At 42.9% G+C, this 25,228-nt stretch overlaps 1 protein-coding gene across 2 annotated transcripts in view; it reads left to right on the plus strand.

Annotated features, from left to right (window-relative positions):
- Positions 1-25,228, plus strand: part of LOC121869300 (high-affinity choline transporter 1-like) — a 317,712-nt gene that overhangs the window by 252,132 nt on the left and 40,352 nt on the right. For both annotated transcript variants that reach the window (XM_042370545.1, XM_042370547.1), the window contains exon 11: positions 15,997-16,100. In XM_042370545.1, the coding sequence (XP_042226479.1) occupies positions 15,997-16,100 (104 nt within the window). The remainder of the gene's footprint in view (positions 1-15,996; positions 16,101-25,228) is intronic.

Genomic DNA, 25,228 nt, shown 5'->3' on the forward strand with positions numbered 1-25,228 from the left:
GGATACGAAAAGCAGTCCTAGACTCTGTTATATTTCACACAAAGCCTGTTCAACGAGCTGATGGCGCCGTGAACCTCTAATGGGGACTACCCGTATCACGTAGGTGGTCAGAGTAACGTTTTACCAAATCCGGCTTCGAAACACGAGGATCCATATATATTTCATTAGCCCAATAAAGCACGCGGACTTCTACATACAATCAACACCTCAACCCGCCAGGATTCGAACCCACGGCCCACGAGCCCATGACTGTGACTGGGGAACGCTACCTATGGACCACCAGGATACTAAAAGCAGTCCTAGACTCTGTTATATTTCACACAAAGCCTGTTCAACGAGCTGATGGCGCCGTGAACCTCTAATGGGGACTACCCGTATCACGTAGGTGGTCAGAGTAACGTTTTACCAAATCCGGCTTCGAAACACGAGGATCCATATATATTTCATTAACCCAATAAAGCACACGGACTTCTACATACAATCAACACCTCAACCCGCCAGGATTCGAACCCACAACCCATGAGCCCATGACTGTGACCGGGGAACGTTGCCTCTGGACCACCAGGATACTAAAAGCAGTCCTAGATTCTGTTATATTTCACACAAAGCCTGTTCAACGAGCTGATGGCGCCGTGAACCTCTAATGGGGACTACCCGTATCACGTAGGTGGTCAGAGTAACGTTTTACCAAATCCGGATTCGAAACACGAGGATCCATATATATTTCATTAGCCCAATAAAGCACACGGACTTCTACATACAATCAACACCTCAACCCGCCAGGATTCGAACCCACGGCCCACAAGCCCATGACTGTGACCAGGGAACGCTACCTCTGGTAGCGTTCAGAGGTAGCTTTCCCCGGTCACAGTCATGGGCTCGTGGGCCGTGGGTCGAATCCTGGCGGGTTGAGGTGTTCATTGTATGATATATATATATATATATATATATATATATATATATATATATATATATATATATATATATATATATATATATATATATATATATATATATATATATATATATATATATATATATATATATATATATATATATATATATATATATATATATATATATATATATATATATATATATATATATATATATATATATATATATATATATATATATATATATATATATATAAGCAAGTAAATCACTGTAGGTGCACGTGATCTAGGTATATGCTGATAACCACAAGGAAAGAAGAAAACACGAAGTTCCCAAGCGCTTTCGTGTAAGTCACATCTTCAGGGGTGAGTACAGTCTGTACTCACCCTTGAAGATGTGAATTGCTAATTTAAAGGAACTCTGTGTTTTCTTTCTTTTCCTTGTGTTATCAGCATATATATATATATATATATATATATATATATATATATATATATATATATATATATATATATATATATATATGTATATATATATATATATATATATATATATATATATATATATGTATATATATATATATATATATATATATATATATATATATATATATATATATATCAAAATCCACAATGAAAACGTGGATAAGATTCTCTTGATAAATTATCTGAACACGGGAAATGGTTTCAACTGGAGTACCTTAATAAAAAAAAAGGCACTCCATGTTTCCATTTTTCCGTGTGATTTTATCAAGATATATATATATATATATATATATATATATATATATATATATATATATATATATATATATATAAGTATATATACACACACATACACATATAAACTACAGTGGAATTGAAAAACATATGTATAATGGGGGAGCAGTACATCATGGGTTGTACAGTAATAAGGTTGAACAAGAGGAAAGAGCTGTCAGGATTATGTCTAGTTGGCAATTATGTTTATTGCAATGGTAATTACTTATTTATTTACACGATAATTTCCGATAAAACGGTTTTCATGGTACAATAAAATCAGGTACTGTAAATATAGTAAGTGTTACAAGAAATATTAATACTTCGACAATAGATATTTTTTAAGAGGTGATTTAAAGGAAGGGAGCGTAGTCTTTGCTCGGATGTGTGGGGGTAAGTTGTTCCACACCTTCACACCATGATATTTTATGGAGGTCTGAGACCGAGAGGAGCACATGGGGGTGTGGTCTTAGTAGCTCTGGGTGCCTTAAGTTGTATCTCTGATTATTCCGGAACTGGAAGTAATTATTGTCAAGCAAGTGATTGATAGATTTGTAAACAAAGAGCGCACAGCAGTAGGTGTTATTATCTTCGAATTTAAAAAATTTCAATATAGCAAATTTTTCGTTTGTGTGATCTGTTTTTTCAAGTAGGTCACTGTCCGTACAACTCTCTTTTGTGCAGTAACCAGAGATTTTGTTTTTGAAGAGCCAGAGGCCCCCCCCCCCATAGTGTGTGACAGTGTATCAGGTGTTGGTAAACAAGATCATGATAGATTTCTTTCATTGCTGTGACAGTGAGTGACTGTCGAGTGTGAGACATGATACTGCACTATTTATTGATTTTACTGTGAATGGCTTGTATGTGGTTTCTCCAGTTAAGTTTCTCATCAACAATAACTCCGAGGCATTTAGTATTTTGTTCGCGTTTGAGGACTATATTACCAAAGTACAGGGGGTCCAAGTCTGGGGTAAGTTTTTCCTTCTGTGAAAGATCGTGTAGTGGGTTTTCTCAGGGTTTAAGGTCAGTTTATTACGTATTACCCAGGTCCAGACTTTAGATAATTCAGTGTTCATAGTTCTCATCAAGAAATGGAAGTGTGAGTTGCTGGCATAGAGATTACTATCGTCTGCAAATAAGTTGTATTTTATGAGTGAGCTGGCGTGGACTATGTCGTTTATGTACAACAAAAACAGTACTGGACCGAGAATGGAACCTTAGGGGACTCCATACAAGATTGGCGAGGAGTCAGATTGGTGGTTATTATAGCAGACATACTGCATCCTGATGGACAGATATGAGGTAAACCAATTGTGGGACAGGCCCTTAACGCCGTAATGTTCAAGCTTTGAAAGGAGGATGGTATGGTTGACAGTATCGAAGGCTTTATTGAGGTCCAAGAATATACCGACAGTGAACTGACTGTCATCAAAGGAATAAATAATGCCATTAGTAAAGGATAGCACAGCACTCTCAGTCGACCTTCTAGCTCTAAATCCAAACTGGGAGTCTGTAAAGATGTTATTGGCATTGCAGAAGGAATTTAGTCTATTACATGCTAGCTTTTCCAGTATCTTACTCAAGGTTGGGAGGACTGATATGGGGCGTCAATTCTTGAAAAGACCTTTGTTCCCAGATTTTTTATATGCCGGGTGGACTTTAGCAATTTTCAGTTTATCACGAAAGACACCACTAGTGAAGGAGGAGTTACAAATGTGTAGGAGAACAGGTAGTAATAAGTGGGCTACTTTCTTAATGATGCTCATTGGTATATTGTCTTCGCCTGCTGCTGCATCTTTGTACATTTTTATGATGGCCAGTAATTCATCTGCTGTGATAGGGGATAAGAATAGCTCATTTTGCTGTCTGTTTTCCAGGTAGGCTCTAAATTCCTCATGGTGATCAGGGATGCTCTCTGCAAGATTTTTGCCAACATTAATAAAATATTCATTAAAGTGGTTGGCAATGGGGGAGAGTTCCGTTATAACTGAATCATTTATCATAAAAGCTCAGTGGAGGGCCGAAGGCTGGGTGTTCCTGTTCTGAATAGAATTTATGACATTCCAGGTTTTCTTACTGTTGCCTGATGCTGACTGGAGCTTATTTGTATAAGAGTTACGTCTGGCATTTCTAACTGCTTGAGTTACTCTATTTCTGATACTTCGGTAAGCATCACCGAAAGTTATGGGTCTTTTTGCAAATTTCCTTTGGAGTTTGTTTTTCCTTTATCATTATCTTAATTTCTCTTGTGATATAGGGTTTGGAAATGGATACAGCTTTCACTGACTTAGTCTTGAGCGGGAAGCATTTATGAAAGCAAGCATTGAAGATGGAAGAGAAGTTACAGCTGTTCACGTTAGGGTTGTTGGCGGCATAGACAAGATCCCAGTTAGCATTCATTAGGTTGTTTTAAAAAAGGAGCATGTTGTCGGTACGGTAGTCTCTGTATTGAATTGAGACTCTACTAGACCTTTCAGGTCTTGTGGCTGTTTTATACATGGCGAAAACTGGGAAGTGATCTGAGATATTGTTATAAATAATTCCACTTGCAAGGTTGTTTGGAGTGTTGTTAGTCCAGATATGATCTATCACAGTGGCAGAGGTGGCAGTTGAAGAAGAGTTTGGAATGACAGATAGCAAGAAGGTCTAATACTGAGGTGTCGGTTTCTGATTTTAATAGATCAAGGTTGAAATCTCCTGTAATGTAGCAGTCTTTCTTCTCTGAACTTATGATAGAGATAAACTCCGAAAATTTATCAAGAAAATTCCTTACATTAGTGTGGGGTCTTCTGTAGATTACTCCTACTAGGATATTTCGTGTGTCGTTACGTAATTCAATGAAAACATTCTCCATGTACTCCTCCTCAACCTTTAAATCATCTCTTACAGAAGTGTTATACTTGATATCAACATATAGGGCGACACCACCACTGTGTCGTGACGTGTTGACGCAGTGTCTATTATAATAAGGAATGTTATACAAATGGTCAATATCGTTAGTGAGTTTGGTATCACAGAATCCAAGTACATCAAATTTGTGGGCAATAGAAGATAAACACTGATCTAAAAAGGTATCTAGATGAAGGGGAATACTGCTGATGTTATGGCTAATCAAGGAGAAGGAATGAGGTAGTAGGAGACTAGAACTATACTCGGGGAGTCAGGAAAGTAATAGTTACAGTTTGGGTTGGTGTAACCCAGTGAGTTTTGTAGGAAGACATCAGGATCGATATGAGGGAGTATTGTGTCGACACCATGGGGAAATGGGGTGTAACACATACGATCTAGCACATCTAAGGGAATGACACTAGCATCATCATTGTGAGGACATTGATACTGATTAAGGAACAGTAAAAACTCAGGGTCACTGAGGTGTGAAAAAGGAAGATCTAAGAAAATTATAATAGTGGGGGGGTAACGTACTCACAAGTGCAACAACCAACAGTTTTAGGATGACCGGTACTGTTGAGGGTGATTCCTAGATGGAGTGGGAGGTACTCCTGTCACTCGGTTTTGAGGGCTGCTGGTTTCCACCACAGAGGGTAGACGTGTAGCACTTGAGTTGGCCGGCAGGGGAGGGGGGGGGAAACTCCGCAGGTGATAGCGACAGTGGCTGGTTCCCCCTCAGTGGGGAGGGGGCTCTCGAGGGGCTTGGGGGGGTGGCACTGCGGGTGGGTGAGTGGGCGGGTGTCCACTTGCCCAATCCCTCACAAGAAGGGTTTTATGACTGAACGTCACGTGCTTCCCTTGTTTCCTGGCTTCTGGGTTTTACAGAATTATATTTGAGGACTTAAAGAAAACATTATGGCACTAAAAAAATTTCTCTGATACGATTTCGAGAGAACGTGCATACGGAAAATGCACTAAAATAATATGTTTTATGGACGATGGAGCGCAATATGAATGAGTGTGGTTGTTAGTAGAATATAGGTGCACTGTGACCATGACAAATATACTTATTAACACTGTGTATGTATCTCCACAACTCCATTTACATTCCAACAATTACAGCAAAATAATCAAGGACTGCAGAACCATACCAGATATCCGAAAAGTTGTAACGTGGTTATTAGGTCATATACTGTATATATAATATATATATATATATATATATATATATATATATATATATATATATATATATATATATATATATATATATATATATGCTGATAACCACAAGGAAAGAAGAAAACACGAAGTTCCCAAGCGCTTTCGTGTAATTCACATCTTCAGGGGTGAGTACAGACTAGAGAGAGTAATACAAATCAAGGTGTATATATACAGAGGAGGGTGAGACCAGGTCCACAATGGTCAGGTATTAGGTAATGACCCTACTAATCTTTAAATAGCACACAACGGTTGGTGGTCAGGTCAGATGGTCAAGTGACCCGGCCTTCTCACCTGATCACAAATCTTCTTAATTACAAAATTGTCCAGCTTGTACATGCCGTTACTCAAATTCATGTTGAATGCTTCGGTATGTTTAATAAGACTAGATTCTATGATGTTCCTACTGTCAATTGACTTACATGGTAATATTGAGGAGGCATTATCCCAGTCAATGCAATCCTTGTTATCCCTCAAATGAACAAACAGAGCATTGGATTCCTGGCCTGTCCTAACACTGTATTTGTGTTGTTTAATTCTAGTTGCAAGATCTTTACCTGTCTGGCCTAAGTAAAACATATTACATTCCTTGCAAGGAACTTTATAAATGCAACCAATTGTGTTGTTGGGGGAGTTCTTGATTAACATTTGTTTAACAGTGCTTGAGTTTTTAAATGCCACATTGACGTTCCAGGTTTTTAGCTGTGCAGGAATGTGTGAGAAATTTTTGTGAAATGGTAATATTAAGATATTCTTATGTGGTTATCAGCATATACCTAGATCACGCGCACCTACAGTGATTTACTTGCATATATATATATATATATATATATATATATATATATATATATGAATGAGTGATTAATACAGGGATAACTAAAAAATATTAAATTTCTGTTTTTCAAAAAAATTCACTCACTCATGCACGCACGCACTCACACACGCACACACACACACACGCACACACACACACATTTACGCACACACGCACTCACGCAATCACGCTTACACACACACACACACACACACACTCAATGACCACAACCACTACAGGTCCCTTCGCAACCAAGTCATCCTCGAAATACGCACCACAAAGAAGTCCCACTACCCCACCAAGTTGTAACACCTGAAGCAGACCAACATCAGTCAGTGGTATGGTAAGCTTAAAGAACTCTGTGGACTAAATAATAAGACACACCTCCTCCCCTTCCTTAGACACCTCACTAATGCTGACGCAGCTGAGCAATCAAACAACCATTTCCCAACTACTGTATATGCCAGACGCTCCCCCGGCTTGACACAACCAGTCTCCCTGGTTACCTACCAGCCCCCTCTCCCACTGACTTATTAGAAGAATTTGAAGTAGCAAAACGTCTGGACAAACTGAAGTTAAAGCGCTCCACCACCCCCATTGACTTACCAATGAAACTCTACAAGAGTTCTCCCCGGAACTAGCTAAACCCCTCTGCTCCATCATCAATGCTTCCCTCAGCAATGTGATCATCATGTCAGGCAGTGTGTAACATCACGTTTCCCTCATATAAATCCCCCAAATTATTCACCAAGTGATTCACCATCTTATTTACGACTAGATCACGGAAGTTGCATCTATCACAAAGGTCGAGGAAGGGTCAGCTGATTCAGTAAACACTGTTCGCTCTGCTAGTACTCTCTCACGCCCCACAGAGGGGCAGCTCACTAATACCAATAGACAAGGAAGTTCACACTTAACAAAAGTGTTATCTCAAGGTGATAATTATTCACAACAATTCACTGGAGATAATTCACAATATATTCTCTGCTTCTGCTTTCAATATTAAAACAGAAAATTCCAAGAAGTGTTTACATCAAACCCCACTTAAGAGTTCCAGAACTTAATTAAAACAAGAAGTGTGATACCAAAACAGCTATCACATTTGGTGGCAAACTGTGAGACGAATACCCAAGTGACACGAGTGACTCTCTAAGTGAATCATCATAAGAACATAAGAAAATAAGAAAATAAGGAGTCTGCAATAGGCCGGTTGGCCTGTGCATGGCAGCTCCTGTCGAGAGTTACTACCACTCTCTATCATCCATGAATCTATCTAGCCTCCTTTTGAAACTTTCCAGAGTTCCCGCACTTACTAAAAAGTTGCTAAGCATTCCACTCGTCCACCACCCTATTTGTGAACCCAGTTTCTTCCTATCTCCCTCCTAAACCCTAAACTTATCCAACTTGAATCCGTTGCTCCGAGTCCTATCCTGCTCCGATATTATAAGAACTTTATCTATATCCCCTTTATTGATTCCTTTCACCCACTTAAATACTTCTATCATATCTCCCTGCACTCTTCGTCTTTCTAGGGAATGCAAGTTAAGTTTCTTTAACCTATCCTGATATGGAAGGTTTCTAAGTCCCGGAATCATTTTTGTCATTCTTCGCTGCACCGACTCTAGTGAATTTATATCCATTCTATAATAGGGGCACCAGAACTGAACCGCATAATCGAGGTGCGGCCTAACTAGCGCAAGATATAGTTGCAATAAGACCTCTGCACTCTTGTTACTTACACTTCTAGATATAAAACCCAATACTCTGTTTGCCTTATTTCGAACATTAACGCACTGTTTTCTAGGCCGTAGGTCCGGGCTTACAAGTACCCCTAGGTCTCTTTCACAAGTCGACTTCTCTAGGTTGATGTTGTTCAGGCTGTATACATTATAAGTATTTGTTCTTCCAATATTAAGTACGCTGCACTTGCTGGTGTTGAATTTCATTTGCCATTTTTCAGACCACCCCTGCAGTTTATTTAGATCCTCCTGTAATGCATTTGCATCCTGCCCTGAATTAATTTGCCGCCCTATTTTGGTGTCATCCGCAAACTTGCTTATGTCACTGCTGATCCCAGTATCTAAATCGTTTATGTAGATTATGAACAAGAGTGGGCCTAGTACTGACCCCTGGGGAACCCCACTGGTTACACGGCCCCACTCAGATTTAACACCATCTACGCTGACCCTCTGCGTTCTATCGGTGAGCCATGATTTTATCCAATTTAAAACTTTCCCCTCGATACCATGAGCCTTAATTTTTCTCAGAAGCCTCTGATGCGGTACTCTGTCAAATGCTTTGCTAAAGTCTAAGTAAATAACATCGTAATTTTCGTCATTATCTACTACCTCGAAGACTTTCCTGAAAAACGTTAGCAGATTTGTTAGACAAGATTTTCCCTTTGTAAACCCATGTTGAGAGTCGTAGATTAATTTGCTTTTCTCTAGATGCGATCGGATGCTATCTGCTATAATTGATTCAAGAAATTTCCCCACTACTGACGTCAAACTGATCGGCCGGTAATTTGACGCTGATGCTCTGTCTCCCTTTTTAAATATGGGTACTACATTCGCCTGTTTCCACAACTCTGGCACAACTCCAGTGTCTAATGATTTTGTAAATAAATTTACGAGGGGTCCGCTAATCTGTTCCCTACACTCTTTTAAGACTCGAGGAAAAATTTCATCCCGCCCTGGGGATTTTGTGTTCTTTAGTTTATTTATCTTCTTAAGAACATCCTCTTTTCTGATGGTGATATTCTTTAATTTCTCTTCTTCCTTTCCCTTAAATATCAGTTCCACCTCCGGAATTTCATCGCAAATTTCTTCTGTGAAAACTGATAAGAAGTAGCTGTTCAATGCTTTGCTCATGTCTTCACTGCCATTTATCAATTCTCCCCTCCCTGACTTTAAAGGCCCAACTTTGTCCTTGACCTTTGTCCTATATACCTGGAAAAATCCCTTGGGATTCGCCTTGGATTCTCTTGCTATTTTGATTTCATAGTCTCTCTTTGCTTTCCTTACATTTTTCTTAACATTCCTAGATAGTTCATTATACCTGTTTCTGAGCTGCTCCTCCCCTCCCTTTAATTTCTTATATATTCCTTTCTTTATTCCTATGTCATGTTTAAGTTTTCTGGTCATCCACCTTGGCTCATTCTTATTTGACCTAATTTTTCTGTATGGTATATTTTGTTCTTGTGCTTTATGTAGTATACTGGTGAATATATTATAGTCATGATCAATTGTTGTGTCATCTATGACCTCACCACTTCCTACTGGGAACTGACGTGACTGTTCCCAGGTGACCTCACCTAGGTACCTTCTTAACCCCTGATAATACGCCAACCGAAAGTTTGGGACTCTGACCATATTGTCATTGTTTTTCGTTTCCCAATTTAGGGTGAACCTGATTTCTCTGTGATCACTGTTACCTAGTTCTTCCCCTACTGTGATATCTCTGATAATATTTTCTTTATTTGTTAATACTAGGTCTAATATATTGTCACCTCTAGTAGGTTCTGTAATTAGTTGTTTCAAAAATTGTCCTGTACTGCGTCTAGGAAGTCTTCAGATTCATAGTCGCCTACAATGTTGTCCCAGTCAATATTTCTGAAGTTGAAATCCCCCATAATGCATAGGTTGTTATATTTTGCTGCCCTACTCATTTCCTGCCATATGGGCTGAGCTGCTTCTTTGCTAAGACTTGGGGGCCTGTAAATCACTCCCATAATTAGTTTTTCTCTTCCTTCCGTGATTTCTACCCACACAGACTCGGTTCCTATTTCACCCTTTATTGAATTATTAGTACAACATTTTAATGTATCCTTGACGAAGAGTGCGACCCCTCCCCCCTTCCTACCTTCCCTGTCCTTGTGAAAAAGGTTGTACCCTTCTATGTGGTACTCTGATAAAAAAATTTTGCTCGCCAGATTCATCCAAGTTTCGGTGATTGCTATGACGTCTACATTCTCGGTACATACAACCGCTCTCAGCAAGTCTATTTTATTTCTAACGCTCCTACTGTTTGTATAGTATACATTTAAACCTACTCTTCCCTGGTCCTGTTTTACCCCTTGTCCTGAGCAACTAATTTTACTTCCCAGGACCTGCTTGTTTTTTTATTCCCACTTTCCCCGACCCCTCTCTACTGGCGAAACCCCCCCTTCGGAGTGACAATTTCACGCTCCAGGGATGGGTATAAACACTTGCATAACATGTACACAGAAATCCACTGTTTAAGTGGCTGGGCTGATGTAAACACTTATTTTGGAGTTTTTTCATTCCTACAAAACTATATACACAGGTACTGAGTTTGGTTGAGAGTATATTATGCCTTCCCTACCAGGGGAAGTGTCTTTAGTGCACTTATATATGAGAACATGAAGTGAGGTGTTCACACCTTAGTGAATGGTAAGAATTTGATCTCTCTCCTGTCTCTATGACAAGAGAGAGAGATGCAGAGCAGGCCAGGTCTGTTATGATTTGGTTGACCTCGTCTGCCCTTTAGAGTGTGGGAAAGAAAACACTTCAGATTTACTGGTGTGCTAACATGAGCTTGCCTCGCCCAGACCTCGCTTACTCCCTGCCATGTATAATATCAGCAGTTGAATAACTTGGTGGAGTATTTGGTATTACTGTATACATTTGGGTGAATATTTATATAATACAAATGATGCTGTTACACCGCTCGGCCACATCCAACCGAGACCTCATGGCTTAAATCCTAGGTGTACCTAACCTTGTTACAAAAAAGTGTGCTTTAGCTAAACTTTTTCTTCTTGCACATGCTTTTGCAATTCCTCCCGAATAGTTTTCATTGAAACCATTGTGTATCTAAAAGAAATCTTTCTGTAACAAATTATCATAACAATCAAGGAACTGATAAATATGTTGTTAGGTACAAGTAAACCAGGTAGCACTATACCGGAAGATAAATACAAAGGAAGAGAATCCTGTAAATCAGGAAACTATGTTTTATTAATGTAGGATAGGAGTTTAAGTTTATCAGATACAATATGAAGACTACTGATACTTATATTTAGGGAAATGCATGATGATTGCGAGTAGGCAAGGTTGTGATTGCATTACTACTAATTTCACAATTGTCTGGTTCTATAGGATAACATTCTACTACTAAATGTTTGCCTACATCCTGACACATATGTATCACATTGGTTTGATTCGGGTAATAGAAATATTGCACATTATTGACATGTGCGTGAAACACTAACCAATGTGGTATTGGAGTGTATGTAGAAGGTTATTGGAGGCCATTCTTTGATTTTACAAGAGACAACCCCCTGCACAGTGGAGTGACTGCACGATCACAGCCGTCACTATGGAATCGGCCTGTTTGTCCCCAACCCCCAATGAACACACACAATCCCACTCAGCTGTGAGGTGTCCGCCACTGGAGGGGCTCTAGCACGAATACTTAAATAAAGCAGGTGCCTCGGCCAGGGCAAGCAAGGAAGGATTTTAGTTAGAGAGAAAGACCTCAAACCACGTCAGTACTGCCAATCAATAGCCGCCTTCCAGCGGGGGTGTGGGTCACTCACTGTCCGGGGAGGACTAGCTAGGGTTGACACTCTTGAACGCTCGTGAGGTAGTCCGGTGACGTTCGTGGTCGTTATCCAAAGGTGGAGATCCACAAAGGGCGTTGTCCCAAACGGGATTCCTGGGACGTCCAGTGATAATCAGAGAGGTCGAGATGTGGTCCTGTCGTCAACAGTAGAAACAAGGTTGACTGGCTGGCTTTGGCGGTGAGGGGTCTGGAGAGAGAGGTCCGATCACGGCGAAGGCTGAGGGCTCTCTTTTGACTTGACTTGACGTCTGTAGATAAGGTGAGGGCTATTGCTTGTAATACTGAATGGGAAGGCAGGGATTAGGATTGGAAGTACTTTGGTGGTAATTTGGGGAGGGAAGGGACTGGTGTAGGATCAAGGTAAAAGAGGGAGGAAAATTGAAGGAAAGGAAGAGATTACATGGCTGCTTCCTCTGTTTTATACCCAAGGGTTACATAGTCGTAATTTTTACGGACATATTTATCGATCTCGGTTACGGTATACATTGGCTTATGTAAATTAGTATTATGGGTTTATATAACTTCTGAAGGCTAATGCTAATATTCTAATCAGTATTTAAACTTGAAATGCATAAATTAAATTGGTCAGCGTTCAAGACGTATGGAATGAATTACCCATGGCTGTGAGACTTCATGAGTGGAGACTTTAACGGATTCTGATCAATCATTAATGAGTTTCTTTAATACAAAAATGACCATCACTTTGTTATATGGCACCGAATATGTATTGAATATAGAATTACCTTTCCTGTTCAGAGGTTACCCTGCTTGTTCAGTCGGTAGGGCTTAATTTTATTTTATTTTGTTCCTGTATGTAATAATTGTTTAATACTACATATATTGATTAAGTAAATCAGCCTATGTCGTGTATTAGTTAGGTAAAATATATATTAGTAAGGTAAAATAGTTTGATATTTGGTTACATAGTATCAGCACTGTGTGGGTCACTGGTCCACCCGCTCCCCAAGTGAGTGAGGAAAAGCAGGCGAGCTTGGCTGGCGAAAGAGTACGCTCCTGGTATCCTGGTACAGTTCGTTTGGACTCAGGATATATATATTTATGGAGATAAGTGGCTTATTCTTTTGTACAGTTCAAGTGTAATTTAGGCTGTGGTTGTTTGTGTTTGAATTGTTCTTTTACTTGTATTTGTAAATACGTTCCTAATTTTATTATAATACGAAATTATGCAGTGTATGATTCCTCCTCAATATGAGTTAATCCGAGGCTTATTAAGACCCTGGTGGATATAATATTCGAGTCATTATAGTGTTTACCCTGCTTGTTGCTGTGACCACTAATGACAGGGGTTTGTTTCTTAATGCTTTCACAATCAATCGTCACCTCTTATTTGACTAGTGACAAATTCCTGATTAAGAGGAGTGATGGCATAACAACTTCAATACAGTCATCAGATTCACTGGTGGTTGCAAATCAAAAACATATAACTTCAATTTTGAATGCATATCTCATAATTTCACGACAGGTAAAACAGTTATTATAGATTTGGCTGGGCATTCACATATATCACCTGAATTCAATTTTCATTACACTTAAATATAGTTGAAGCTTTCAACATATACACTCTGAATCTTGAATGCTAGATTACATCACTTACTGCTGCTCATACATGTTATATCATAAGTTTAAATTTACAATACAGGGAAAGATTACTAACTAGTCTTAAACATGTTTTATAGACGACGGAGCATAACATGAGCGTGTGGGTGTTAATATCCAGCGACGCGGCAGTCCACTGAGTCACCTGATTTACTAGTGAAGAGGGAAGATAGAGCAGTAGGTTCAGTGATGGTCTAAGATCGTGAGGTTTATTTATGTGATCGTGATAATACAATTACACACGCACACAAAAACACAAACAAGCACGACAAATGCATATGATACTGGTTGCCCTTCGTGTTCAAGGCCATCCGGTACTTGGGCCACCAGGACGGCACTGGCTAATTATCACCTCGGAAAACCAGCCCCAGGTCTTGCCGGCGGTACACGGAATGCCAAATCCACCGAACATTGCCCGTTAAAGTACCTGTAAAAGAGAGAGAGTGAAGCAACATTGCGAGGAAGAGAAAGGGAAGAGGGATTATCAACTAAAGGAGGAGAGTTAATAAGACGAAATGCCTTTGATTCCACCCCAGATATGAGAGCAGTACTCCAAGTTCGGACGAATGAATCCTTTATAAACTTGAAGCAAATGCTCAGGAGTGAAACCGCTACGGCATTTCTATAGCATTCCCAGGTTTCGGGAGGCAGCTTTAGCAATGTTGTGGATGTGTGGCTTCCATGACATATTAGAGGAAATGGTGAGGCCCAGTTCATCTATTTTAGAATTTGGCAGAATGATTGCGTCCTGAAGTGTGATTGGTGGGAGATCATCTAATTTGGAAAGTGTAATTGGTAAATACTGTGTTTTATTACTATTGAATTTAACCAAGTTTCTACCTCCCCATTCGGAGATGCTGCACAGATTCACATTGATTGACGAAGTTATATCGGCTCTAAAAACAGATCTAGTTTGAGAGTTCGGGGGAAGGGAAAAATGTGAAGAAGAGTGAAGAGTTGAATCATCAGCGAAATAATGGATATAATTAATCGTAGTGTGAAGTAAATCATTGATAAAAAGAAGGAAGAGTAGGTGAAAGAAAGAACTCTGCGGGGCACCATTATTGGTAGAGAAAGTGCGAGAGATCGAGCCCTCGACAACAACTGCAGCACACATTGATTTCATTCTCAACACAACTTTCACCCATTTCGCCTTTCATATAATTATGTTTTCATCATAGTAAGCAGGGCTGTGGAGTCGGAGTCGAGGAGTCGGAGGAAATTTCGGCTTGTGGAGTCGGAGTCGGAGTCGGTAAAATTGTCCAGACTCCGACTCCGACTCCGACTGAAGCTATTCTGTTCCTAAGAACAAATATATGAACTCAGGCATATTCATTGTAGTGATTCCACTGATCCCACTAATTTTCTTAAATTATTAAAAGAATTTATTTCCATTTTATAAGCATTATTATGAATTTATTGTAGCAGGCACAGTATAGCACTATAATTTTGGACGATAGTCTCTTCTTTACCATTTGAAATTTTGAATTATATCAAATTTTGTTTCGTTGAAAACTGCACAGAGGCTCTCAGCTACAAAACCATTAGCTACAACCTGTTTTTGGTGAGATTAAGGCAAATTTAATTTAATAACTTAATCATGTAAGGTTTATCCATTTTCCTTAATAAGGTATTCATTTCTTTAATGTACATAAATATATAACTTTAGTTTAAAAGGAATTGTAGGATCATCATTTAGATCCACATCAGATTATGAGCTTAAACAAAATTCATATGCTGAGATCGAACTTTTAGATATACATGTAAATGGTGTTTTCTAGTTAATATCTTGAATTCTTAATAAATTTATTTTTCTTTTGATTGAAACTTTGAAAGTCAAGCCTATCATCTTTTTGTAGTTCTTAAATATCGTCCAGATCATTAATATAGCTGTAGCAGTATAGCGACGGTGTTTTACTTTTTACCTATGCAGGTTACAACATACAAATTACAATTAGGATGGTAGAAATAGTTGTTACAAATATGCCAAGGAGTCGGAGTCGGAGTCGGAGTCGGAAGCATAAAAATTTGAGGAGTCGGAGTCGGAGTCGAAGGTTTTGTCTTCGACTCCACAGCCCTGATAGTAAGTCACAAAAACCTATTTTGTATGAATTTAGCGTATAGGGTTAGTGAAATCCACTAAAACTTCATTTCGTACACTAGTATTATTCGTTGTAAGTTTTTCAATGTATGACACAGTTTTATGTGTTGCAGGCAGGCGATCGGGAGATTTTGATAGTGATGCGCATCTCTGTGGTGGTCGTTGCTTGTATCGCTGCCATTATCGCCATCAGGGGAAACTCCATCTACGAACTTTTGTAAGTGGTCGCTCTGTTATACTGTAATTCCCCATCTACAACACTGTCACTCCGTCCATAAATCTACCACTGTTCCCAGATATTAGCACAACTCCCTGACACTCAGTTAGCTCTTCCCATAATTTCTGTTTCCACCCTGACGCTTTAGCACTCCCATCTGAGACTCTGGCACTCTTCACTGACACTGACAAACTTATCTTACCTTCGGCACCTCTCCCCAACACAAGCATTCCTTTCTGATACACACCTACTTTACAATCTTACATTTTTCGCCGACAGTAGCATTACTCCTCAACACTCACATCCCTAATTAACATTCTAGAACCTCTCCTTTTCACCCTTTCAACCCTTTGATATTCTGATACGCCTCGCTTATGTACTGATACTTACTATTAATACTCTAGTATCCCTTCCTCGTACTACAATGCCATCCTGAATCTCAAACACCTCTCCCTAACTCCATGACACCCCTCTTTAGCAATGGCATACCAATCTAACATCCTGATGCTCTTTCTCGAGACTCGCATCCATTCTTGATATTGGCGCCCTTCCCAGACACGATTGCCCCTCTCTAACATTGGCGATCCTCCCCTGCGCTGACATCTTTCCCAAACTTTGGCACCTTTCTCCAAAGATTTTAGTCATATACCCAGAAAAAAAGGCACCTTTCCCTAAACTGAAGACCCTGTTCAGTCCTTACGTCCCTCCCAAAAGCTAACGCATTTTGGAGACATTTTGCAGTATCTCCGAAACTGGCATCACTCCCCTTGCATCCTTTCCGTACAGCAGCGTCATGCGACAATACTGGCCCTGGCCCTCATCCTTGACATTAGAACTCTTCCCAAACAGTGGTACTCCCCTATGTTACTGACACTTCTTCCCGACACAGGTGCTCCTCATCAACACTAGCATACATTCTCCATATTGGTGTCACATCCAAACATTTTCAACAATGGTGCCCCTCATCATGCCGCCACATATCCCAAACATTGATATTCCATATCGTCCTCCTTCCTGACGCTAGCAACCATCCTCGATACTGGCACACGCAACTGACAATTGGCACGTCTCCTAAACACGGGCATTACTTTTATTCTCCAATAGTGTTGTGATGAGGTGGTGGTGGTTTCGGGGAGCCCATTTCCCGACGTTGAGGTGCTGACAACGTAATCCGAAACTGGTAGCCCTCCCAAACACTGGTACCATCCGCACATTTACACCCATTCATATCATTGGCACATATCCCCGACATCGGTAACCCCCTTACACTGGTACCCCCCTGACACTGCTACCCCTCCCAAAATTAGGTAACCCTACCCGACACTGGTACTACCTCTCCGACACTGGTACCCCTCCCTGACACTGGCATCCATCCCCGACACTGGTATCCCATTGACACAAGTACCCCTCCCCGACACTGGTACCACCTCTCCGACACTGGTACCCCTCCCTGACACTGGCATCCATCCCCGACACTGGTATCCCATTGACACTGGTACCCCTCCCTGCCACAAGTACCCCTCTCTGACATTGGTACCGCTCCCCGACATTGGTACCCCCTGACACTGGTACCCCTCACAGACACTGGTATCCCCTGACTCTGGTTTCCTTGAACTGATCCTTTAATCGTTGATTCTACGATTATTTAATAGAATTAGAACATGTAATAGTACATTGAAACTTCTGTAGGGAAATCCAATATGTTCCTTTGCTTGTATTTATTATAAAATGTTTCTATGTACACTTTCAAAAAGGATTATCACCGTAACTTAATCACTGTAGCTATGAGTGTTAAATGAGGCCGGAGGCTATGTTAAATAGCTCTGCTAAGTATGTCATGTTGATGAGCGGTGAGTGAGAATGAGTATTTGATTTTCTGTTTTGCCGCTACAGCGGCTACTTTATTTTGCACCCCACACTCATCCTGTGAGCGGTAGCGCAAAAGGATTACAGAGTAGAGTTTACAAAGGGTCATAATAATTAACCCCCTTTGTCAGGATATTATAGCACTGAATGTTACACAGTATTTCATTTAGATTATTTGTTTAGTTCTATACATAAAGGGTAACTGATTCACAAATGAGTGAACACAGGCGTGTGAGGCAGTATGTCTGGCCTCACACTTTGTTATTCACATTTATGTGAGAGGTATTCAAGCACATTGCGTATTTGGTTCTGTACATGAGAACTGATATAGTTACTAAGTGCAAAAAAGTGGATACAATCTTAATATGTCAGCTATCTTGCCATTAGAGATGAAGTGTTGTGCCATTTCACACAGAGTGTGCTTGGACCTGTCCCTAAAAGGTTCTATCTTCACACAGTCGAGGACGTAGTGTTCAAGTGTGTGGCCGTATGTATGGCCACACACTTTACATTTAGTTTTGTTTACATCTGCTTGAGGAACATACTGCCAAAGGTACTTATATCCTAACCTTAATCTAGCGGTTACAACATCTTGTAATCTAGTGATCTTGTTACTTGCTCCATATACAGTACATGTTTCACTTGATACATCTCATCATGGTAACCTATGGATCGACTAGTGCCTTTTTGCACCAGTCTACTTGCGTCACATCAATAAGTTCTTTCCTAATTACAGTTTTAAGGGTTCTTTTTGACAGACCCAAATTGTATTCAACGGTGTCTTTGTTAGACGCGAGTTGGCGAGGGCATCAACTCTGTCATGTTTTATGAGGCCTATGTGAGAGGGGATCCACAACAGTTTGACCTCGACACCCCGGTCAACAAGGCACGCATATTTGTGTCTGGCTTCAGAGACAAGAGCGTGACAACCTGAGTCGAGGGTGCCAAGGACAAGTAGTGAGGATAGAGAGTCAGTGATGATGAGACTGTCAGTAACAGTGGTTTCAATGAATTTAATAGCTGTGAGTATGGCAACTAATTCAGTTTGTGGAGTGGATGCCCAGTTGTTAATTCTAACTCCTTTCTCAATTATATTACCGTCAGGTTGAGTCACAACAACAGCACTTCCAACCCTGCCACAGGCGGTGTTAAGAGATCCATCAGTGTAGATGGTCTGTGTGATATTATCATCAGTCTGTAGAGTGTGTATGTGTTCAAGAGCTCTCAATTTGGCAGTGTGTTGGAGATAAATGCTTTGTATAATTAATTTTTTAGGCGGATACGTCGGTATTGTGATATCGAAGGGAACTGTCCGCCAGGGTGGCAGGAAGCGCTGTTGTGTCTCAACTTTGTACAGGTGGTCTAGTCCAAGCATCTTCATATGTGTAGCTGTAGTTTGGATCCATTTAGACTCAGTAGTCCCATGGTTCATACATTCTAGCAATTTTAAGGTCGAGGGAGTGCAGAAATATATCCGACGTCCTCCCTCGAAGGAAGACGGAACCATCCACGATGGATCTCAATAACGTCTTCGTCTAGTCTGGTTATCAAACTACTGCCCGCAATAGGAGGCCAGAGAGCCGGTTACTTAATGCTTAACTCAGCACTAACTGACGCGACTTCCCGTGGGCACACCTTATCACGTGCTCTGAACATGCTATCTCATAGCTAGTGGAAAGTTACAGAGGATGATAGAGTATATGAGTCTAATGTAATTAACCCATTTATATAAATACTTCTGCCTACAAGACAGGGACTGATACACCATTCCACAACACTGGTAACCTTCTCTCACACTGGTACCCCTCCCCGACACCGGTACCCCATTGACACTGGTACCCCTCCACAACGTCGGTACCCCTCCCCGACACTGGTACCCCTCCACAACGTCGGTACCCCTCCCCGATAATGGAACCCTTTCTCGACAATGGTTCCCACCTCAACATTGACACCCCTCGCTGACACTGGTACCCCTCCCCAACATTGGTATCCCTTCCCCACACTGGTACCCCCCCACAGACACTGGTACCCCTCCCCGAAACTGGCGCTCCTCCTCGACATTGGTACCCTTCCCCGACATTGGTACCCCTCCCCGACACTGGTTTCCCACCTCAACATTGACACCCCTCGCTGACACTGGTACCCCTCCTAGACATTGGTACTCTTCCCTGTCTCTGGTACCTCTTCCCGACACTAGTACTTCTCCCAGACACTGGTACCCCTCTCCGACATTGGTACCCCTCGCCGACATTGGTACCCCTCGCCGATATTGGCACCCCTCCCCGACATTGATACTCCTCCCTATCATTGGTACCCCTACTCGACACTGGTATCCCTCCCCGACACTAGTACCCCTCCGCGATACAGGTACCTCTACCAAACACTGGTGCCCGTTCGTTGACACTGGTATCCCTCACAGACTCTGGTACTCCTCCTCAACACAGGGTACCCTTCCGTTACTCAAGTATCCCTCCCCAAAACTGGTACCCTTCCGTTACTCTGGTACCCCTCCCCAACCCTGGTATCTCTCCCTAACACTGGTACCCCTCCTAGACTCTGGTACCTATCCCAGACACTGGTACCCCTCCCTGACACTGTTACACCTCCCCGACACTGGTACCCATCCCCGACACTGGTTTCCATCCCCGAGAATGGTATTCCTCCCTGACACTGGTACCCCTCCCTGACACTGATACCCCCCCTGACCCTGGTACCCCTCTGATACCGGTACCCCTCCCCGCCATTGGTAACCTTCCCTTAGTCTGGTACCCCCCTGACACTAGTACCCCTCCCAGACACCAGTACCCTTCACAGACTCTGGATCCTCTTCCCGACACTAGTATTCCTTCCTGGCACTGGGACCCCTTCCTGACACTGGTATCCCTCCTAGATTCTGATACCCCTTCCTGACACTGGTACCCTCCTAGATTCTGATACCCCATCCTGACACTGGTACCAGTCCCTGATACTGGTACCCAACTCTGACACTGATACCTCTCCCAGACACTGGTACCCCTCCCTGACACTGGTACCAACTCCCTGACACTGGTACCCCTCTCTGACACTGGTACCTCTCCCTGACACAGGTACACCTACTCAACATTGACACCCCTTGCTGACACTGGAACCCCTCCCAGACTCTGGTACCCCTCCACAACATCGGCACCGCTCCCTGACACTGGCACCCCCCTGACACTAGTACTCCTTCCCGACACTGGGACTATTCCCCGACACTGGCACACCCCTGACACTGGTACCCTCCCCTGACAAAGTTACCTCCCCAACACTGGTACCCATCGTTGATACTAGTACCTCCTGACACTGGACTCCCCGACACTGGTACCTCCCCGACACTGGCACCCTCCCAGACGCTGGCACCTCCCAGAAAATGGCACCCTCCCCGACACTGGCACGCCATCCCGACACTGGCATCCTCCCTGACATTGGTACCTCCTGACACTGGCACCTCCCGACAGTGGCACCTCCCCGACACTGGCACCCCCCTGACACTGGCACCCCTGGCACCCCTCGACACTGGGACACTGGTACCCCTCCCAGAGAATGGCACCTCCCTGACACTGGCACTCCCAAACATTGGCACCTCCCGACACTGGCAACACTGGCACCCTCCCGACACTGGCACCCATCCCAAACACTGGCACCTCTCCCAGAGAATGGCACCTCCCCAACACTGGCACCCTCCCAGACACTGGCACACCTCCCCGACACTGGCACCTCCCAAACACTGGTTCCTCCCAGAGAATGGCACCTCCCCGACACTGGCACCTCCTAGACACTGGCACCTTCCCCGACACTGGCACCCTCCTAGACACTGGCACCTCCCGACACTGGCACCCTCCCAAACACTGGTACCTCCCAGAGAATGGGCACACCCTCCGACACTGGCACCTCCCCACACTGGCACCCTCCTGACACTGGCACCCTCCCAGACACTGGCACCCTCCCCTCACTGGCACCCTTCCCTGACACTGGCACCAACTGACACTGGCACCCATTCCAGACACTGGTACCCTTCCCTGACCCAGGTACCTTTTCCTGATTCTCCTACCCCTCACCGACACTGGTATCTCTCCTGACACTGGAACCCTCCCTGACACTAGTACCCTTTCCTCATTCTCCTACCCCCTCTTCGACACTGGTATCCTCCTGACTCTGGCACTCCTCCCGACACTGGTACCTCCCTACACTAGCACCCTTCCCTGACCTGGTACCCTTCACGACACTGGTACCTCCCAGACACTGCTACCCCTAATAGACACTGGTACCTCCCGACACTGGTACCCCTCCCCGACACTGGCACCCCTCGATGACACTTGTACCCCTCTCAGACTCTAGCACCCCTCCCCGGCACTGGTACCTCTCCCTGACACTGGTACACCTCCCTGACCCTGATGCCTCTTCTAAATTCTGATACCCCTTCCAGACACTGGTACCTTCCATGACACGAGTACTCCTTCCCGATACTGGTTCCTCCCTACACTGGCACCCTTCCCGACACTGGTACCTCACGACACTGGTACCCTCCCAGACACTGCTACCCCTAATAGACACTGGTACTCCTCCCCGACACTGGTACCCCTCCCCGACACTGGCACCCCTCGATGACACTTGTACCCCTCTCAGACTCTAGCACCCCTCCCCGGCACTGGTACCTCTCCCTGACACTGGTACCCCTCCCTGACCCTGGTACCTCTTCTAAATTCTTATACCCCTTCCAGACACTGGTACCTCTTCTAAATTCTGATACCCCTTCCAGACACTGGTACCTTCCCTGACACGAGTACTCCTTCCCGATACTGGTTCCCCGCCCTAACACTGGTACCCTTCCCCGACTCTAGTACTCCTCCCTGAAACTAGTACCCTTTCCTGACACTGGTACCCCTCTTAGACTCTGGTACCCCTCCCTGACATTGGTACCGCCCCCTGACACTGGTACCCCTCCCAGACTCTGGAACCCTTCCTGACACTGGTACCCTTCCCTGACACTGGTACCCCTCCCAGACTCTGGTACCCCTCCGAGACACTGGTACCATTCCCAGACACTGGTAACACTCCCCGACACTGGTACCCCTCCCAGACACTGGTACCCCTCCCAGACACTGGTACCCCTTCCCGACACTGGTACCCCTACCCGACACTGGTACCCCTCCCCGACGCTGATATCCCTCCCCGACACTGTTACCCCATGACACTGGCACTGTTATCACTGGCTTAAGCTACACAGTGTTGGCATTTGCTCCCTGCCTCCCAGGGGCTCAACCGATGTGCCGTCTACGAGTGTCACCTTACCCAAACAAATATAACTCTCTCATTCTACGACCCCGTACCTCCTGACCTGATGTAGGAGAGGAGAGGGGAGAGCTGAAGGGATGTTTTCTTCCAATCGGTCTTGTTTTCTGCTGAATAGACAGCTCGGCAGGTGGCGTGACTGTCTGGCCTCCGTGACGCTTTTCACCCTCTACAGCCATACTGTGAGCAACTCACAATCCTGTCCCTGAGTTTTGTGCTAAGACAATTAACGCAGTACTGTTGTCTCTTGGAACACCATACTAATTTACATCGACCTGCACTTGTAAGTACAGCCTGCGTGATGACGTACCCACTCAGTACTATATTTTGTGGACCAATTAGACCTTCTCGTTTCTGCCTTATCTGGAGCAATAAGAGAATGCCGAATGAAACGTAACTAAAATTATTAGAGTTATGAACTTTGTATTATGTCACTATGTTTAATGATCTTATGTAGCTTAGATAAAATTATGTGAGATTAACTAATTATGTATCAGGTGGATCACCATGTCATACTAATGAACGCCTTGTTCTCTGCAAGTTTTTGACCATATCAATAAATATTCAGTGCGTCAAAAGGCAGGTTTCAATCATTCCCATCGACTTGCCCGTCACCCGACCGTCCTTAATTTTTTTTTTTTTTTTTTTTTTTTAGAGAAATGAGGTATGAAGGAAGATTAGAGGTGGGTGTTAGGAAATTATAGTTCGGAAATTGAAGAAATTTAGGAGGGGGTAAGAGAGGGCGGGCTGACCGCCTAGCTAAGCTAATATTGTGTTTGGGTTGTGTCATGGGTTAGTTAGTGTCTGTCGATACAGGCACTAGACATCGTTGTATGTATGTGAGAGTTGTTCAACTATTTCGGCCCATTTAAGGTTGCTTTGTTCCAGAGATCTTGATTTTATTTCCTCCCGAATTCTTCTGTATATATTGTAGCTTACGATGTCCCAACCATGGGTCTCGGCTCTCTGTTGTAGCAGTTGGAATTGGTTTGTGAGGGCTATGAGTTTTGGAGTCTGTTGTGGGTGTGGGAGAGTTCTGTTGCTTTTGAGAGGCGTGGCTTCCAGATAGGCTGTTGCTATGGCTTCACACCATGTATTGATTTCTTCGTTTATTCTGTTCACCGGCTGGTTGTCTGTGGTCTGCAGGATTGTCATGTCCTTGGCCTTAAGTTCGGCTGTAGCTTTTTCATTGAATAGGTCCCAGTCGGTCTGCTTGGCGATTCTCTGTGGTGGAGCAAGTATAGTTATTGGTGTTGCTGAAATAGTCATGATTATAGGTAGGTGGTCGTTGGAGGTTACAGGGCCTTGTTCAAAGAAATAATTGTAGAAGCATCTGCCGTTTGTTATCTAATATACTATAGCGCTAGGGGTGCGTGTATCTGTTCTGGGCAGGCGAAATGGCACAATAGTTTTTCATCAAACTTCGTGGAAAAATAGCAAACAATTCGGAGAGTGGAACAAACCTGGTCCCATGTCAATATTTTCTTTAGGAACGCATTAATTTACGATTTTATTTATGCTGGCAACAGATGTCGCTGTACGCTGTCAGCCGGCTGGACGATTGCAGTTATCATACGGCTTCCTCCTCCTCCCCCATTTTTTTTCTTAGTCTACTTTTTTTTTAATGTTGTTTGGATTAGTAAAGGAAGGAAGATGAGTAAATAGAAGAAAGAAGGGGAAACAGACAATAGTTAGAGATAACAGGTAAGGGGGAGCTGAGTTTCATCATGTGTCTGGATGCACAGCAGTTTCAAAGTTGCCAGACGATCTTACAGCTACAGTGTATACGTATTCCTGTGGAAAAGGAGAAGAGATAAAAAGATAATAACAGGAATGCATGGAGAAGATGACTACAATAGACACAGGGTGAATATAGACAGTGAAACAGACAGGAAGTTGACAAAAATAGACAGATTCATACATGCAGAAATAGACAATATGGCAACTAACAT

This window comes from Homarus americanus, unplaced genomic scaffold, assembly GCF_018991925.1.
Source record: "Homarus americanus isolate GMGI-L3 unplaced genomic scaffold, GMGI_Hamer_2.0 scaffold36734, whole genome shotgun sequence".
NCBI classification, from domain to species: domain Eukaryota; kingdom Metazoa; phylum Arthropoda; class Malacostraca; order Decapoda; family Nephropidae; genus Homarus; species Homarus americanus.